The sequence below is a fragment of the Corvus hawaiiensis genome, chromosome 18, assembly GCF_020740725.1.
Source record: "Corvus hawaiiensis isolate bCorHaw1 chromosome 18, bCorHaw1.pri.cur, whole genome shotgun sequence".
NCBI classification, from domain to species: Eukaryota; Metazoa; Chordata; class Aves; order Passeriformes; family Corvidae; genus Corvus; species Corvus hawaiiensis.
Genome location: NC_063230.1, coordinates 2,293,795 through 2,306,014, shown reverse-complemented (window position 1 = coordinate 2,306,014; position 12,220 = coordinate 2,293,795). Strand labels below are relative to the sequence as shown.

General features: G+C 61.8%; 2 protein-coding genes across 2 annotated transcripts; both read left to right on the top strand.

Moving 5' to 3' along the window:
* Window positions 1-723: 723 nt before the first annotated feature.
* GAL3ST1 (galactose-3-O-sulfotransferase 1) lies at window positions 724-7,688 on the top strand. The gene is given in 5 exon segments (XM_048323164.1): window positions 724-805; window positions 1,212-1,434; window positions 4,244-4,351; window positions 4,353-4,378; window positions 5,504-7,688. Coding segments are annotated over 3 exon segments (1,275 nt in total). The 5' UTR covers window positions 724-805; window positions 1,212-1,434; window positions 4,244-4,252; the 3' UTR covers window positions 6,654-7,688.
* A 1,542-nt stretch (window positions 7,689-9,230) lies between these two features.
* LOC125335367 (zona pellucida sperm-binding protein 3-like) lies at window positions 9,231-11,857 on the top strand. The gene is made up of 7 exons (XM_048322927.1): window positions 9,231-9,748; window positions 10,230-10,410; window positions 10,546-10,660; window positions 10,836-10,915; window positions 11,215-11,309; window positions 11,407-11,484; window positions 11,582-11,857. The coding sequence occupies exons 1-7, from the start codon at window positions 9,610-9,612 to the stop codon at window positions 11,839-11,841; spliced, it is 948 nt and encodes a 315-aa protein (XP_048178884.1). The 5' UTR covers window positions 9,231-9,609; the 3' UTR covers window positions 11,842-11,857.
* The last annotated feature ends 363 nt before the right edge of the window (window positions 11,858-12,220 follow it).

Below are 12,220 nucleotides of genomic sequence, written 5' to 3'. Positions count from 1 at the left end.
AAAAAGGGAGAAAGCTGGACTCCTTTTGTGACCCATCCCAAAAAAGAGGGAGAAACCTGGAATTAGGAGAGCTGCCCTGCAGAGAAGGGGTGGGACAGCTCCTTGCTCCCATGCCAACGATACCACAGCAAATCCTGTGACTGTGCCCACTTGTCTTCACCCTCCTTCTGTGATGATGATGATGATGAAAACAGAGCTATTCTGGCTTTTTCTGATCCCAGAGGGTTGTACAGGTTACCCTCACCTGGGAACTGGTCCCGCTGAGGTCAGGCAGGATGGGGCAGCTGCCAGGGATGAGGCAAGCTGCCAGCTCACTGCAGGGTGATGCCCCCAAACGCCGTAGGAACAAGCTGTGAACCCCAAACATCTCTGACGGGGATGGCGAGTCCTGGGCACGGCCGAGGTGGTCACCCCTTGCTTGGGGACCCAAGGCCACCACCACCCCCTCTAGTGACAGAGACTTGGATCTGAGGGCAGCAGGAGCACAAGAGCCCCTTTTTCACCCTGCCATGTGTAGGGTGATGGACCAGCAGCAGGGGTGAGCCCTCCTGGCGTGGCCAGGGCACCCTCTGGGCACCCAGTCAGCTGGCACGACTAGAGGAGAGTGGAAAGTCTGTCACACCAAAGTTGGAGATGCCAGAATATTGCTGTCGTTAAGGCCATAAATCCATGGAAACACAGTGGGAGGGAGGGAGGAGGGCGGGGAAGCTGAGGGACGATGAAGTGGAGCCGATGGTGCGTGGCCAGAGTGCCCCAGCGATCAGGTCACAGGGACGGGGTGCGGGAGCGAGCTCCCCAAGCCCAGGTAAGCTCCGGCTGCGGGAGGTGACGGCCAGGCCTTGAGCTGTCCCCCGGGACAAGGAGGAGGACGGAGGCTGGCGAGAGGTGGGTGCCACCGCCCAGGGCCGGCCGTCGTCAACCAGGGCCGTGGGGCCAAGCCAGGCTGGTGGCAGGGAGCCGAGGGGCCGGCAGTGGGCCCCGCAGGGACAATGTCCCCGTTCAGGCCGCGGTCACAGATGGAGACAAATGTCCCCGTTGTTCCCGGCGCGGGCTGAATGGCTCCTCTGTGCCCCAGCAGTAGGTGGGGAGCCCGGTGGCTCGCGGTGGCCGCAGGCACCCAGGGCCGGCCCCGGGGAGCCGGGCAGTGCCCGGCCGCAGCCCTGCGTCCCCCCGCCAGCCGCTCCCACTCCCGTCCCGTTCCCCCTTCCCAGGCCGGCGACCCAGGCTTGCTATCCCGGTGATGCCATAAACACCGCGGTGCAGTGGGGAGGCTTTGGAAAAGCCGGCATTTGCGGGGAGTTGCCCGGGAAGAGCTTATTCCATGTCGGAGCAGCATCGGCACCCCCGCCCCGTGCCGCCCGCTCCCCCGGCACCCCGGCCAGCGCAGGAGAGCAGAGGCACGGCCCAGCGCCAGCGGCGCAGGCAGAGGAAAAGGTGATGGATACTGGGGGGGTCGGGATGCTTGGGGGGTGGTGGGGTGCTTGGAGGGTGGCAGGATGGTAAGGGGGCAGCAGGATGCTTGTTGGCTTGCTTGGGGGGCAGTGGGATGCTAGGGGGGCAGCAGGATGATAAGGAGGCAGTGGGATTCTTGAGGGGATGCCTGGAGGATGTTGGGATGCTGGGGGGGACAGCAGGATGCTCAGGAAGCAGCTCTATGGGGCAGGATGCTGGAGGAAATTGTGTACCCGTGGGGCACAGAGGGGACAGGAGGGTAGGAAGCACCATGCCTGTGTGGGATGAGGCCTGTGGAAAACTGTGTGTCCAGGGACTTGTGGGATCAGGAGCAAGCAGGTGGATGCACCTCGTGTATGGCAGGGGTTTGGCCCTAAAAAAAATGGATCCTGTAGGGAAAACCCAAAAGCAGACTCTGGGATGCCCCCAGGGAGATGGGGAGCTGCTGGGACACAGAGATGGGGCTGCAGAGCTGCGTGGCCTGGCCTGTCCAGGGGGTAACTCTTGAGGAAATGGTGGGTGCAGCCGTGTTCTCCGGCTGGGAATCTCAGCCGGCTGGCGCCGCAGCCACCCCCACCTGTGGGAGCCTCAGGAGAGCACCAGGCGCACCACGTTTCTCATCACGAGCTATTAATAATTAAGCTGCTCACTGAAGGCAATGTCAATAGAGTATTTGGCTGGGAAGTGTTTGCCAGAACCACCCCAGGGAGCCAGGCAGGGTAGAGTGAGGCATCCCCTTGGCATTCCAGAGCTCTGGAATGGGGTGCTGTGTGGTCCTGGGGGCCTGGTGGGGTCCTGTAGGGGTCTATCAAGATCCATTTGGAGCCATCTGGACTCATTGGGATCCATTTGGACTCATCAGGGGGGTTCACGGTGCCATTTCGCTCACTCCTATGGGGTTGGTGCCAGCTCTGCTCCCACCTGGCAGCACCCACAAAAGTGGGTGTCTCCCTGGCCCTCTCCAGTGGCTTTTCCAGGTGGTGCCAGGTGGTGCCAGTGATGGAACCACAGCCACAGAGTAAAAGCAAACTCCACCTGCTCCTGGGCACATGGAGCTCTCTGGCATTCACACCCACATGGCGGTTTTGGGATACAGTCAGAGCCACCTGCTCCCCCCGTGCTGACACCGTGCACCCCCACATCCACATGAAAACCACTCGAGAAGAGGCTGGATGCACCAGCCCTGCCTGATCCAGTGGTCCCGGCTCCAGGGGAAGTGGCGGCGGGGAGAGGGGCCCGCTTGGATGAGCTTTTCGGGTGCCCCAGGTGCCCCTCTCGCAGCTCTCCCCCCGTCCGCGGCGCTGTGCCCAGCACCCGGCCGCAGCCCGGGGCTCCGGTTGCATTTTCCATTCATTATTCATCGAGCTGGAAATCTCAGCAGCACGAGGCGATCCGACCCGGGGGGGCCGGAGCGAGGGAGCGGCGGCAGCGGCGGCACCCCGGGATCGCCGGGCGCCGGTAACCGCGGGGCTGGGGGTGAGCCGGGAACCGGGGGGGCTTTGCCTCGGGGGCTCGGGGGGTTGGAATCTGTCGGGCTGTGATCCACGGCTCATCCCAGCGGGATTTTATCCCGCCGGCATATCCGCGGGAGGGCTGAAGCGCTGAGGGGGCGATGCGCGGCAGGGGTGGGGGGCCAGGGGGGTTATTTTTGGGGGTGTTTCTCAGTGGGAGCGCAGCCAGCCTTGGCTAAAGGATTCCGGAGGATGTGGAGCAGCGGGAGCTCGGGCAGGGGATGCTGCTGCCGCCGCTAAATGGGGGTGCAGAGCCGGTGGGGCTCAGCCCTCAGCTCGGGGGAGCTCCCGGGCGCGGGGCTCTGCTGTGGGGGCCTGCGGTCACGAGTGCCGTGTCCCCGTGTCCCCGTGTCCCCGTGTCCCGTGTCCTGCCGCAGGGGACGGCTCTGCTGCAATGCGGTGTCACAGTGAGGGTGACCCCCTTGTCCCGGGAGAAGGGAGGGGACAGGGATGGGGGGCACGAGGGGAGCGCTGGGGAGGGGGCAGCGGGCACAGGGGCTCTGTGTGTGCGTCTGTGTCTGTCCGTGTGCACACGTGTGTGTGTGTATGAGCACGGCTGAGGTGTGTGCGCACATTTTGTGTGTGTGAGTGAACGTGCATCGATGTATGTGTCCCTGTGCACACACGAGCACGCGTGGGGACGGGGGTGTCTGTGTGTGCCCCTGTGTGTGCCCCCAGTGTGCGTGTGTGTTGTGTTTGGGGGTGCCATCCTGCCCCGCACCCCTTTGTCCCCAGCTCCGTGTCCCCAGCCCCCACCCTGGGCCAGCCCGAGCTGCCACAGCCGGAGGGGCCCCCCGAGCCCCCATTGCTGCAGGCAGGGCCGCAGAGGCCGCACTGGGTGGGTATTGCAGCACCCAAACCATCCCGAGCGGCTGCAGCTCCTGCTCCAGCCTGCAGATTTTCCTGGGAAAATGCATCCCAGCGCCCTCAGGGAGCTCCCTCCGGTGCTGGTGGTGTCCCAGTGGAGGATGCCCACTGTGCCCCTGGGCTGTCCATGGCCCAGCTCCCCCTTCCCCCAGTCCCAGCCCTGCAGCGTCTCCCACCGAGCTTGGGAGTCACCCTGGGAGTTTTCCTAGAGCAGGCAAAGGTTGGCTGGGCGGGCAGAGCCGCTGGGCCTGGGCCATAGATATGCTGTGCCCATGGCTGGGACATGCCAGGCGCCAGTGAGGTGCTTTCCCGGGAATTGCCATGCCCGTGAGATGTCCACGTGCTTCATTCGAGCCACACACCCACCCCGTGCCCGTGTCCCCGGCCCCAATGTCTCTCCTCTCTGGCTGCAGGTGACCAGGATGCTGTGGCATGGGAAGCCCTGGAGGTCCATGTGCAAGGGGCTGGTCCTGGGGACCCTCCTGACCAGTTTCATGCTGCTGCTCTACTCCTACGCCGTCCCCCCCGCTGCAAGTCAGCATCACTGAGTGAGTCTGGGGTCCCTGCGTGTCCCCCCTGCAGCTCAGCCTCCCTGTTCCACACCAGGAACCCCCAACTGGACGTGGGGGACATGGAGAAGGCCCTGGGGCTTTCCAGGCCCTGGTGGCTTCACACCAGGATGTCCCCTTCTTGCTAGGGGAGAAGTGGCCCCCAACTCCCCGGGGGGCTGGGGACACACCCTGGGGCGCTCACTGCTCCTGGGTGGAAAGAGGAGGGAAGAGGGAAGGGAGAAGAGAAGGGATGAGGGGAGAGGAATGGGCAGAGAGGAAAGAAGAGGAGAGGACTCGAGTCTCAGGTTCTTTCACTGCTGGAGCTCTGCATAGCTCAGCTCCCAGCCATGCCTTCTGTCATCAAGTTTATTTCCCAGCTTGTAAACAAGGTCCATGTGCAGGTGCCTCATAAACCTGGTGCTGACCTGTGCCGTTGGATAGGATCCTTATCAAAGATCAGTTTGGCGAGTTTGTTACGGGTGTCCAAAGTCACCCAAATCTGTGGGCTCTGCTCACTGCCCCAGGCAGCTCAGATAACACACATTGTGTCCTCATGTCCTCGTGTGCAGGGCTCATGTGCACGGCCTGTGAACTCATCTGTGGGGCCAGGCTCTGGGATTATTTCTCCCTCTGCTGAGGGCTGGATCCTTCAAGGTGTTGAGAGGTCCCAGACCACAGATCCCATGAGGGGTTTGTGACTCCTATAAGGGGTTGAGAGCCCCCTGGCCCCCACCATGAATCCTATAAGGGGTTGAGAGCTCCCAGGCCTCCTCCATGGATCCTACAAAGGGTTGAGAGCTCTCAGACCCCATAAAAATGTTATCAGCTCCTCTCCATGGAGTTGTGGCCATGGAGAGCTCCCCTTAATGCACTTTTTGGCATCACCTTCACCAGGATCACCATGGCCATGCCCATGGAGACCCCCTGCTCTATTTCCATTTCCCACACCTGTTCCCATTTCCAGCACCCATTCCCAGGTCCAGCAGCTGTCCCCAGGTCCAACACCCATTCCCAGGTCCAGCACCCATCCCTAGATCCAGCTCTTCCACCACAGAATATCCCAAAGCCTTCAAAGTGCCTGGGCCACTCTCACCGTGGTGTTCCGCCTCTTCTCCCACCCAGGATCCCCATCCCCTTCTCCTGCTCCTCCCACCTGTCCCCCGTCCAGGCTCCATCCCCGTCCAACAGCACGGGCAGCACCTCAGGGTGGAGCTGCCGGCCCAAGCTCAACGTCATGTTCATGAAGACCCACAAGACCGCCAGCAGCACCATCCTCAACATCCTCTTCCGCTTCGGGGAGAAGCACCGCCTGAAATTCGCCTTCCCCAATGGCCGCAACGACTTCTACTACCCGTCCTTCTTCGAGCGCAGCCAGGTGCAGCACTACCGGCCTGGGGTGTGCTTCAACATCATCTGCAACCACATGCGCTTCCACTACGAGGAGGTGCGCAAGCTCCTGCCGTCCGATGCCACCTTTGTGACGGTGCTGCGGGACCCCGCGTACCTCTTCGAGTCCTCCTTCCACTACTTCGGGCCCGTCATCCCCCTCACCTGGAAGATCTCGGGAGAGGATAAGCTGGACGAGTTCCTCCGGGACCCCCAGCACTACTACGACCCCAATGGGTTCAACGCTCACTACCTCCAAAACCTCCTGTTCTTTGACTTCGGCTACGACAGCAGCATGGACGCCAACAGCCCGCTGGTGGAGGAGCACATCCAGGAGATCGACCGCCGCTTCCACCTCGTCATGTTGCTTGAGTACTTCGACGAGTCGCTGGTGCTGCTCAAGGACCTGCTGTGCTGGCAGCTGGAGGACGTCCTCTACTTCAAGCTCAACGCCCGCAAAGGCTCCACTGTGTCCCGGTTGACCCCTGAGCTGTACGAGCAGGCAACCGCCTGGAACCTCATCGACGCCAAGCTCTACCGCTACTTCAATGCCACCTTCTGGCGCAAGGTGGAGGCCTACGGGAGGGAGAGGATGGCCAGGGATGTGGCTGAGCTGCAGCGAGAGAATGAGAAGATGACCAGCATCTGCATTGATGGGGGCCATGCTGTGGACGCTAGTGCCATCCAGGAGTCCTCCATGCAGCCCTGGCAGCCCCTGGGGGAGAAGACCATCCTGGGGTACAACTTGAAGAAGAAGATCAGCAAGAAGCACCAGAAGCTGTGCCGCAAGATGCTGACGCCCGAAATCCAGTACCTGACTGACCTGGGGGCCAACCTCTGGATCACCAAGCTGTGGAGCTACGTGCGGGACTTCCTCAAATGGTAGGGGCTGGCAGGTGCCCCGCTCCCCTGGGGAAGAACCAGGTGCTTTCATTTTTCTTACTCATGGTTCTCTTGGTTTGGAACTGGCTGGAGGCTCTGGAGCCTGGGAACTTTTGGGGGGATCCTCCATCACCTTCCTGCAGAGCCCCAGCTTGGGCAGGAGAGCGGAGACTGCCTCCGACAGCGGGGTCAAGGACTGGGGCCTCAGGGGTGGTGTTTTCCTGCAGGATCCACTTCTTCCTTCCCCACGGAAAGGCTGGAGGAGGGATTTGTGAAGGATGTGGCCTCGTCACAGCGGGAGCAGGACATCTATCACCAGGTTGCTGGGTGCAGGCAGGGATGTGCTGGGATAGCAGTGGCAGACGGTCCCCTTGCCCGGGGTGGGCAGAGATGCCCACAGGGAACTCGACCCTCCAGGGGCTCCTCAAATCACCCTGCTGGTTTTGGGGTTGTGAGAGTGTCAGAACCTGCTGCACTGCTCCAGCCCATGGGTGTGATGAGTGCAGCACCTTCTCAGCCCGCCCACAGCCATCACTCCATGGCAGGCTGTGACCCAGGGCCACCCGGAGCCATTTGGAGATTGGGAAACCCACCCCAAAAACCCCAGCCTTTATCAACAAGTTCCCATGGCAAAGGGCACCCCCTCCCCGCCCCCCATCATCCTGGTTAGAGGGCCCCATGGCCCACAGGGGACATCCCAAAAGGCCAACATGGTCTAGTGACAACTGGCGTGGGGAGGAGATGGGAGTGGGTGCAGTGGGACTGTCCCCGTGATGCCATCCTGGGCACAGTGGGGATCCTGAGGGCAGGGGGATGGCCCCCCCAGTCCCCACCGTGCCTTGGGGACAAACCTTGTGCGTCCCAGCTGGGCTGGATGACACTGGTGACACCGCGTCCTGCTGAGAGTGGCCCTGGCTGGGCACAGAGGTGGCACCTGTGGCTGAGCCTCCCCCCCAGCACAAGGACCTCCTTGTCCCCCCACCTGTGTTTGGCTCCTTCTGTAAAGACCAGAAATAAAAAAAACAATTTACTTTTGTAATATAGTTGTATATTTGGCAGTTTTTAACATAAGGATGGTCCAGCTGGTCTCCAGTCGTCTCCTTCTTCTCCAGGATGGGATGGATGGGGTGAGGATGTCCTTACAGCCCCAGCAGGATGCTCAGCCAGTCCTTGCTCCGCCTGGGAGCTCCCCAGGGCCCTGGCACCACTGTCCCCATCACCACTGGGGGTGGGGGGCCCCGTGTCCCCCAGGCAGTGCCGAGGAATGAGACCCCAGTGCGAGTGGGGTGCCTGGGTCTGTCCCCAGTGTCCCTTTTGGGTGCTGGGGGACATCCCCATGGTGTGCAGATGCCCCCAGGAAGATCTGCTGGCTTCCCAGGGACACCAGAGCCATGGGACAGCCATCAGTGGTGACAAAAGCCACTCGCGTCACCACGTCCCAGCTCCACTGTCAGTGGCGGGCACCCCATTTCAGGAGTGGCCATGGGACTTGCACTGGGACTTCTCCACGCTCCCTCTGCACCCAGGCCACCAGTTCAGCCCACTCAGAGGAGGCCTGTGGTGGGGCGTTGGGGCTGTGGTGGGGACACCTGAGACAGGCAAGACCCAGGGACACAGGCACTTTACCAGGTCTCTGTCCTGGCTGTGACCAAACTGCTGCTCCCAGGTGGGACATCCTGTCCTGGAGAAGCAGGACTATGATGGGACAAGGAGGGGTACTGGGGCCTGGGGCTCGATGGTGGGACCGGGATCATCCATGGGATCATGACCATGGTGGGGTCAAAACTGTGGTGGGCCTAGGACCATGTGTCTCACGAGTTGGGAGCAGGGACATCCAAGGGACCAAGGCTGAGTGATGGGACCAGACCATGTGGTGAACTGGGACCAGGGCAAACTGGTTGGACCAGGACCATGTGCAGGAGTAAAAGAACATAGTGGGACCAGCACCACGCACAGGGCCAGGACTAACTGGTGGAGATGGGACCTTGTGGTGGGATCTGGGCCTTGGTGAAGACCAGGACCACAACAGCTACATGGGTGACCAGCACCACAGCTGGGAACAGGACTGATTGCTGAGTATGGGACCAGGAATAACTGGTGGGTATGGGATCATGCTCAGGACCACCTGCAGGACCAGTCTGAATGGTGGCACTGGGACTGTGGGACAGAATGGGGACTGGAAGATGGGCACAGACTCTTGTGGTGGGACTGGGAAGGTGTGGGGGGTGGGACCAGCCCCAGGTGTGGAGCTGCCGGTGGCTGCAGAGACCAAGCAAAGCCCCCAACCCCATCAGTGCCAGCTGGGGCCCATTGACACCCAGCCCCAAGTCCTTAAAGACCCCCAGCTGGTGGGGTGGGGATACTGCTTACTGGGGATGGAGCTGTGCTGGTTGGTGCTGGTGTGTGGGGCTGTGCTGGGGGTGGCAGGTGAGTGGGGCTGGGACCCTCCTTCAGTCCCCCCACTGGTTGTACTGGAGGAGGTGGGTGGTGGGTGCCCCTTGTTTTGCCCAGTGCTGGTTCCTGATGGAGACAACCTGGGGGCTGTCCTGATGGAGAGGAGCCTTCCTAAAATGATCCCAAGCTCTGAGGGTTGGGGCAAGGGGCTGCCAGGAGCTCCCCCAGGTCCTAGCAGGGCTGGTGAGACCTGATTGGGCTGGTGGGGGGATGAGAGGCACTGGTGGAGTCTGTGGCTGGTGGCAGTGGTGTCCCACTCCATGGGCAGCTCCTGGTCTGTCCCCAGCCCTGGTCAGGGTCATGGTGCTGGGAACACTCCTGGTGAATTCCTGCTGGGGTGGGGCTGGGGACAGAGGAGCCCTTGATGTGCTCCTGGGTGCTCTGCCTGCCTTTGTGCTGCTGCCACCTGTCCCCAACAAGTCCTGGGGATACCTGAGGACCTAGATGTCCCTGCTGTGTCTGGGACATGCTACTGCTGGCTCAGCCCTCCCCTTGCAGGGACCACCATGGCTCCAGCTGCCTCAAAGCCCCCTGGTCGCACGATGACAGCTCCAGTGATGTTCTCAGGCATGGGGACAGGGAGGGTTCCTGCTCACCCCCACTCTGAGGAACCCATCATGAACTTTGCCTTGAGGCTCCTGGATGGTGAGTGCTCTGGGGGTGAGACCATGAGATGGGTCCAGCCAAGATCCTTGGGCTCAACCAGCAGCAGTCAGTGCCTTCTCCTGGCTCGCCCCAGTGCTAGGACCACCAGGAAAGATGGCTGTCCCTGCAAGAACTCCCCCCTGTCCTTGTGGAGGGTGTAGGGCTTTGGATGGTGGTGCTTTGAGATGTTCCCAATCCTGTGCCTGATACCACAATGGGGTTTGGGGGTCAGCTCTGCCCCTGATGGGTGACATGGTCCCTCTCAGCTCCATGGAGGGATCCAGGAAGGTGCTGTAGCTCTGGAGAGCAGGGAAGCCAGGCCTGGGGGGCAGAACCAGGACAGGGGGTGGGCTCTGAAAGGGGGAAGCTGTAGGGATGGGGGCTAAGACACTGGTGAGTGGTGGTCTGGGATATGTCTGGTGTCCCTGTCCCTGATGGGACAGCCTTAGGGGTGTCCCACTGAACCCACGCATCTCCTCAGAGGATTCCAGTGCCACCGAGAAGCTGCCAGTGCTCAGCCCCGGCTCTATGATCCACTTGGAAGCCAGTGTCCACTTCAGTCCCAGCATCTCCATGAAGATCCACGTGGATCAGTGCTACGGGACCACCACGGAGCAGCCAGGACACTCCAGGAGGGTCTTCATGGTGGTGAACAGCCGTGGGTCAGTGCTGGTGGGGCGGGAAGTAGGGGCTCCTTCACCAGGTACCCTGGGGTCCTGCAGGATGTCCTGATGGAGAGGGACGTCCAGAGCCTGGAGACAGCCCCAGAATGTCCCTGTGTCACTCTCCTGCCACAGATGCCTGCACGGGGAGAAGCTGGGGAATGTGTCTGTCCAGCACCAGAGAGGGGGGTCTGTCCTCCAGCTCTCCATCCCAGCCCCCACGCTGGAGGGTGAGCCCGAGGAAGAGCAGGTGAGGTCAGGATGATGCCCTTGATGGTGGGATGGAGGTCCTAGGGAGGAGGATGACCTGGGCATCCCAAAGCGTCCCTTCTGGGATGTTCTGCTCTGGCTGGGGTGGCCTCAGCCCCACGAGGTTGTGTGGAAGGAGAGCAGGGTCCCTGAGGAAGGATGTGGTGTCTCAGCAGGTCTACGTGCACTGCCTGCTGATGGCACGGGGACAAGGACTGGCCACCAGGTCCTGCTTCTACAGCCACGCCACAGCCAGGTACGCTGGGTGCCCTGGGGCACAAGCACCCCATCAGTGTGTTGGGGGCAGAACCCACTTCTGGGGCGGGGACCCACCTGGGAGGACCGAGTCAACTCACTGCGGTTTAAATGCCACCTCTTATTCGATGGCAGCTGGTGGCATCGCTGGTCTCAGCTCCCTCATGCTGCAGATGTGTTGGGAAGGTCCTTCCTGGGGGACATCTCTGGGTGGCACCACGTGGGACTTGTGGTGGAGTCTGGGGACCCCTAGAGCCGCCCCTCCCCCCCCCCCCCCCCCCCACTTCTCTCCTCTCCCAGCTGGCACAACGCGGAGGACCCTGCCCGGAGTGCCGCGTGCTACTGCTGTGACACCGGCTGTCCCCCTGCTGACACCCTCCGTGGAGACATGCCAGGTACTGGGGGTGGGACAGGGTTGGCCCCACATTGTTTTGGGGTCTTGGGAGGGCTCCTGGACCTGGGATGGACTGCATTGGAGATATCCTTCCACAGCATTCCCAGGAGAAGGGGCACTCCACTGGGAGACTGTTGGACCAGTGCTGGTACAGGAAAAGGTGCCATGGTACAAAGGTGAGGGACACCTCAACCCTCTGCCATCTCCCCAAAACCCCCACCTCTTGTGCTGAACCCCCCTCTGACTCCCAGGTGTGTTCTTTGCCATCCCCAGCGCCATGCCAGACGGTGAAGAGGCTCCTGCTGGCCGGGCTGGCCCTGGTGGGCAGTGCCATGCTGGTGGTCGCTGTGCTGGGGGGGCTGCTGGGGCTGGCCCTGACCACCTGGCGCCTGGGCAGACCCCGGCGGGGACAGAGGCCACCAAGGCAGAGGTGTCCCTTCCAGGTTGAGCTGCAGAGCGTGGTGGGAGCCCTGGTCCTCAGGGAGACTGAGAAACAGGGCGAGGTGGGACCAGAGCCCCTTTCTCCTCAATAAATGTGGTTTTGTTTTCTCTAAAGCTTCTCCTGGTGGTAGCATGTGGATGCCACCAAGGGATGGGGACGTGCTACTACAGTGGCGAGCCACATCTCCAGGTTCTTCCAGGTACCTGGAGATGTGGCTTCCAGGTGTTGTGGCACTGTCCCAGCCTGTGGTGCTGGAGCTGGTGGCTCCTGGCTGGGTGGATTTCGTGTCCTTGGAGACCATGGACATGGTGGCAGCTCCTTGGATGTCCCATGAGGCTGTGGAGATGGAGAGGTTCCAGGGTGGGACCAGCAGGGCTGCTCTGAGCAGGTAGAGACCTCTTATCCCATGGTGGAGACCCCCAAGGGGTTAGGACCCACCCAGACCCATGTGTCCCCCAGGACAGGACATG

What these genes read in the sequence shown, in the direction of transcription:
- LOC125335367 (XM_048322927.1), top strand. Translation starts at nt 9,610, where the DNA reads ATGGCTCCAGCTGCCTCAAAGCCCCCTGGTCGCACGATGACAGCTCCA. An exon ending in ATGGTGGTGAACAGCCGTGG is followed by an intron (nt 10,411 to 10,545) that starts GTCAGTGCTGGT and finishes CTCCTGCCACAG; the next exon opens with ATGCCTGCACGGGGAGAAGC. An exon ending in GTGAGCCCGAGGAAGAGCAG is followed by an intron (nt 10,661 to 10,835) that starts GTGAGGTCAGGA and finishes GTGTCTCAGCAG; the next exon opens with GTCTACGTGCACTGCCTGCT.